Source organism: Penaeus chinensis, chromosome 5 (genome assembly GCF_019202785.1).
Source record: "Penaeus chinensis breed Huanghai No. 1 chromosome 5, ASM1920278v2, whole genome shotgun sequence".
NCBI classification, from domain to species: domain Eukaryota; kingdom Metazoa; phylum Arthropoda; class Malacostraca; order Decapoda; family Penaeidae; genus Penaeus; species Penaeus chinensis.
The window spans coordinates 6,276,095-6,282,456 of record NC_061823.1 but is presented as its reverse complement, the minus strand read 5'-3'; the positions used below and the strand labels follow the sequence as shown (position 1 = coordinate 6,282,456).

The window sequence follows — 6,362 nt, the reverse complement described above, 5'->3', positions numbered from 1 at the left end:
TTTTTGACCGATTGTACGCTCTGCGAATTGTTATAATTTTGTTTAGAAAAGAAGATTAATATTGTTTGCCTCTATTTTTGAAGGTCTAATCTGGATCACTTATATTATATTTAAGTAATAAAAATATCAACATCAATATATGAAGAGGATACCAAGAAACTGTACTGAAGTTACCTTCATTATCCCAATTTTAATTTCCGTGGAAGCACTTTTCTTTCAACGAATGTCTAATTGGTTCAAGAAATTGTGATAACAGAAAGTAGATAATAAAAATAATATTGATTTCTTTGTCCTATAACGACTTCCACGACCCTTTCGTCCGCTGAGTGGTGCGAGTGCAATTGTTCTCGTAAATTCGATCTTGGATTTATTTCTAAACGTGATTCCAGTTTACCGAAATTGTTTTTATGAACACGATAAGGTGAAATATGGGTTAATTTTACATACAAGCATTTCCTTTTGCGCATATGTTTATTCATTTACTTTTCCTATCGCACCTTGCATAATTTAATTAGTCTATGCACTATTCTCCGTCATCAATATTTGTAACTTTTTTATCGTAGCTTACCTACCCTCTTTATGACAACCGTCTTGGGTTCCCGCTTCTTTTCCTGAGTACTCATGATTAATTGATACTACTATCCCTCTCGCACTTGAATAGACGATCAGTCCTTCGATGGTTTATTACGCATGTAGATATTCTTATTTTCTCGTGAGGATTAAACACCAGCCAGCGTCCGTGACAAAAATCTAATCCATTAATCCAATCCAAAGTTCGATAAGAAGCAAGAGAACGCAACCAGCGGGAACTAACAACTCAACTCAACGCAAGTCAAGACGACGAACGAAAAATTGTCACTTCCTCAACGAACTCCAGGTAGGCACTGGCGAATGACGAACGCAAACGTGACGGGAGTGTTTGTTGGCGGTTGCTATGGAGACCACGAAAAGGGGGGCGGAGCTTACAGCAAGGTGGCCGGAAGGCGGCGGTCGCGAACTTGTGACATGCCTGGTAAGTGGGAACTGGTAAGCAGATGGCAAGTAGGGGATGGAAGTTATAGAGAAAGAGGGAGAAAAAAAGAGAGAAAGAGACGCAGTAAAAGGGAGAGGTAGATAAACAGATCAGTAGGGAGGTAGATAGATGATAGCGAACATGCAGATAGACTGATAAATAAACAGAGAAATAGATAAAATAAATGCAATTGTGAGACATCAAATACTTAAAGAAGAATACACAAATTACCCATTGTATTAACAGACGCGTATCCGGGTGTTTATGTAAATGATGCAAAAAATATGCGTTTAAATGTACGCGTACAAAAGCATTGTTGTTCAACGTGCTGTCACAATTGTTCTCGTTACATACACACGCGTGGTGTTTGAAAACGGTCGTAGTGAATTCAGTTTTCAAGCAAATTAAAAAAGATCCAACGACTTTCTCAGAAAACGGGCCAAACAGATGTTGCGAACTCGTACATCTGTTTCTCGCTCACACACACACACATACACACACACACACACACACACACACACACACACACACACACACACATACACACACACACACGCACACGCACACGCACGCACACACACGCACACACGTACACGCACACACACACACGGGTACAAGAAATAATCTAATTTACACCACTCCCCCCCCCCCCCCCCACCCCGTCCCCGGACATCCGTTTGACCTGTCTGTGACCTGACGTGCTTTCCAAGGTCAGCTGGCACGTGTGGCCAGGACAGGTCACTAACACGAGGCTCTTTTATGATGGTGATGATTATGGTGATGGTAACGATGATGATGATACCGATGATGATGATGATGATGATGATGATGATGATGATGATGATGATGATGATGATGATGGTGGTGGTGGTGGTGGTGGTGGTGGTGGTGATGATGATGGTGATGATGATGATGATGATGGTGATGATGATGATGGTGATGATTATGATGATGATGGTTCTGATAATGGTGACGATGATGATGATAAAAATGATAGCAATGGCAATGGAGATCACGATGATCATAGTAGTAATATTTGTAATAATAATAATAAGATGACAGTAATAATAATAACAATGATAATAAAGTACTGAACATTCATAACAATAATAAAAAGAAAATAAAGTTTTAAACTTAGAAATAAAGTCAATTCCTGTTACAGTTTTGTCTCAGAAGCATGATAAAAAAAAAAAAATTCTTGCATATGAAAACGTCATTGCCCAAGATAACATCCTTCACTAAAATTAAAGGCTCAACGTAACCCTTATGGCCTTATGCCAAATGACGTCACGCAACATCGAGTGACGTCACAGGTCAAGCCATTTGGGAATGAAAATACACTTTACCCGAATGACCTAGGATGACTGGATATTTGAAACTTTGTCAATGTTGATGCAATCTATGGGAACCTCATGTTAGGTTTCAAAATTTGGTAAATAAGAAATGAGGAGCAATGCATTATTTTGTTTCTTATATAGTTTATTCGTAAAATATATAATAATTTCAAACATCGTGTTTGATTTCTGTAATTTATATTTGGCGTTTGGATAAGTGGTCTTTAAATCAAGCAGGATGGGATATTACCAGATTAATGATATTAAATCATAGCTTGCTTTCGCTTATAAGAGGAAACGCTGTCAAAATTTTCTGCAGTTGAAATTTAAAGTTTAAATCTCAAAAAGTAAACAAAACCAAAATGCATGAATAAAAGAACAATCAAATACATAAAAAGGCCTTCCACAGAACACAGAACAAAGTAAACTCAAACATAAATATTGCTTGGGTCATATCCCCAGCTGCACCTAAACTATTATTCAGAAAACCATACATTTCGGTGAATAACGCTCTGGGATTGCAAGATGGGAGGATTCTCGAGGATCCAACCCCGTGACGAGGACAATAGCACTTCCAACACCTTATACCATTGTCTCGTTATGGCCCCGATCTTCACAGAGAAAAAACAGTAAAATGTCGAAACTCTTTCTCTCTTATAATGAGAATGAGATCATTTTTCCTATTATGAAACTATATTTACAAAAAAAAAAAAAAAAAAAAAAGAGCATGAACCATTGTTTTGTCTGATTAAAAAAAAAGTATAACCTTATTTTCTTTTTCATATTTCCTGTTTTTTGGCGGGAAGGTGAACGCGCACGTATCGAGCCGAGGGACCGCTGATATAAGATCCTCCACGCGGTCGAGGCCCTCTCCAATTTGCAGGAGGGCGGGAGACTTGACGGTAGTGTACTAGAGCGATGGTAATTCTGTTGTCGAAGCTGTTCCCTAATTGGATGTTATTTATACAGACGGTCCCTTGAATAATTGTTGGGGTTAAGTACAATGAGTGAATTATAGACCTTTAACTTGTAATTATACCTTGCTAATTCTTATTGAATAAGCGACAGGTAAATGTTGAAATTATCATCAATCGCTACTGTATTAAAATAATAGCAGCCAAAAAACTTTCTTCAATTATGGTCTTCCCAGAAGAGATAAAGAAAAACTCATTTTTCTCCATGACAGGTTGGCATCAACTTCCGCCTGCACAAGGGTGAGGTTATTCTCATACTATCATTATCGACCTCTTTCACTTCTCCCTCTCATTTCCTTTCATTTATGCTTCGCCCCTTTCCTTTCCCCTTTTCACGTTCCTCTTTCCCCTGTTGTCTTCCTTTTCTCTCTCTCCTCCAATCTCCTTCTTTCCCCTCGACCTCACATATCAAAGGTTATGATCCAAAGAGTAGAGAGAGACTGTCGCTCAGTTTCTATGAGTCTCCAATTAACGAACCTAATTGGTAAATGTCGTCATAAACCACATGTACTGAGCATGCAATTGAAAAGAAATGTTGCCACACGAGAAACGAGACAAAATTCTTTGATTTCGTTTCTGTTGTGGTAGCATTTGACTTTAGTAGTAACACACACATACAATATATATAAATATATATATACATATATATATATATATATATACATACATATATATACATATACATATATATATATATATACATATACATATATATATACATATACATACACACACACACACACACACACACACACACACACACACACACACACACACACACACACACACACACACACACACACACGTGTGTGAGTATGTAAAGGGTACATGTACAAATCTATAACCAACACAAGAGTTCAAACACCTCTTACCCCGTTGAAAATAAACTTAAAGTTCCTTTGCTGCAACTTACCGTTTCATCTTTCCCTGACGAGAGTGGAGCGTCGTCCGGGTCTTTAATGATCAAGTAGAGCACATTGTCCGTTTCAAGAAGAACGCTCAACATCACAAACAAACGCGCACAGAAAACGAGACTTAATGAACGCGAGTCCAAAGAAAATGGGTTTATTGGTATTTAAAAAAAAACAGTTGTCTACATCACTCTGTGTAAGTATTATAAAACATAAATAAATATGTTAATAACTTGGATTGATTTCCATAAAACGTTTTGCAATCGCATTGTAAATATATATTCCATTTGTGGACCTAAAACGAGGTGATGTCGTTACGTCACTAAACAGCTGTTAGATCACGTGACGAAAGTTTCCCCCTCCCTGACCCTTCGCAGTGGGCTCACTCTGACCTTTGCAACAGGCCTGAAATGAATGAAATGACCTTTCCATAATTTCGTTTCCAACACTTAATATATATGTATATATAGAAAGAGAGATAGAGATAGAGATAGAGATAGATAGAGAGAGAGAAGCATATGAAGAGAGAGGAGGAGAACGAGGAGCTAGAATGGACAAAAACGAGAAGGATTGAGCAGAGAGAGAGAGAGAGAGAGAGAGAGAGAGAGAGAGAGAGAGAGAGAGAGAGAGAGAGAGAGAGAAGAGAGAGAAGAGAGAGAAGAGAGAGAGAGAGAGAGAGAGAGAGAGAGAGAGAGAGAGAGAGAGAGAGAGAGAGAGAGAGAGAGAGAGAGAGAGAGAAGAGAGAGAGAAAGAGAGAAAAAGAGAAAGAGAGAGAGAGAGAGAGAGAGAGAGAGAGAGAGAGAGAGAGAGAGAGAGAGAGAGAGAGAGAGAGAGAGAGAGAGAGACGGAAAATGATGTACACTCAAGGGACTAAAGGTAGCAAAAAACCGTACCACCTTAAAGCAAATATCGAGTGTCCTTTCCTAATGACCCCGGACCTTTCCCTGTTCCCCCTCCTCCCCCTCCTCCCCTCCCCCACTCTGCCCCTCCCATCAATCTTCCCTTTCCCTCCTCACCCTCCTCTCTCCTCCCCCTCCTTGCCCATCCCCTATTCCCCCCCCCCTTCCTCCCTTATCTATCCCCTCCCTTCCTCCTATCCACCCCTCCCATCCCCCCATTCCTCCCCCTTCCTTTTCCTCTTCCCCCTCCCCCCTCCCTCCCTTATCCAATCCCTTCCCCTCCTCCTATTCATGCTCCTCCCCCATCCTTTCCTCTCCCATCCCCTCATTCCTCTCCCCTCCTCCCTTATCCTATCCCCTCCCCTCCTCCTCCCATTTCCCCCAATAGGAATCAGTGCACTCTAAAGCAGGTTAGGCAACAACAAGAGGCTGTACAAGTTCTGGAATGTTGTGGGACGGAAACAACTTTGAGAGAGAGAGAGAGAGAGAGAGAGAGAGAGAGAGAGAGAGAGAGAGAGAGAGGGAGGGAGGGAGGGAGGGAGGGAGGGAGGGAGGGAGAGAGAGAGAGAGAGAGAGAGAGAGAGAGGGGGAGGGAGGGAGGGAGGGAGGGAGGGAGGGAGGGAGAGAGAGAGAGAGAGAGAGAGAGAGAGAGAGAGAGAGAGAGAGAGAGAGAGAGAGAGAGAGAAAGAGAGAGAGAGAGAGAGAGAGAGAGAGAGAGAGAGAGAGAGAGAGAGAGAGAGAGAGAGAGAGAGAGAGAGAGAGAGAAAGAGAAAGAGAGAGGAGAGGAGAAAGGAGAGAGGAGAGAGAAGGAGAGGAGAGGAGAGAGAAGAGAGAAGGAGAGGAGAGGAGAGAGGAGAGAGGAGAGAGAAGAGAGAAGGAGAGGAGAGGAGAGGAGAGAGGAGAGAAGGAGAGGAGAGGAGAGGAGAGTAGAGGAGAGAGAGAGAAGACAAGACATGAATAGCAACGATAAAAATAAGAAATAACACAAAGAATAACACACACGAACGAACAAAACAACTAACACACAACAAAGAAGAAAAAGAAAAAAACACACCAAGGAAAAAAAAAACGGAAATAACGAAAAAAAAAAACGAAAAAAAACCGCAAGAAGGAACAGAAGGAAGAAGAACAACAGAATAAAAAAAAAACTATATCATTATGAGAATAAGAGTAAATGAAACGACAAAATGACAGAAAATTGTTTGTTTGTGATTATATAAGAACGGTCACCG

At 40.6% G+C, this 6,362-nt stretch overlaps 1 protein-coding gene across 3 annotated transcripts in view; it reads right to left on the bottom strand.

The window, feature by feature from the left end:
* Positions 1 to 4,384, bottom strand: part of LOC125025630 (protein PALS2-like) — a 27,732-nt gene extending 23,348 nt beyond the window's left edge. Inside the window, exon 1 of one of the 3 annotated variants that reach the window (XM_047613695.1) lies at positions 4,234 to 4,384. In XM_047613695.1, the coding sequence (XP_047469651.1) occupies positions 4,234 to 4,326 (93 nt within the window). In that variant the 5' untranslated portion in view covers positions 4,327 to 4,384. Of the gene's footprint in view, positions 1 to 572; positions 720 to 4,233 lie in introns of those variants that run through there. The other 2 variants (XM_047613692.1, XM_047613693.1) reach the window with 2 other exon arrangements.
* Between the last annotated feature and the right edge of the window lie 1,978 nt (positions 4,385 to 6,362).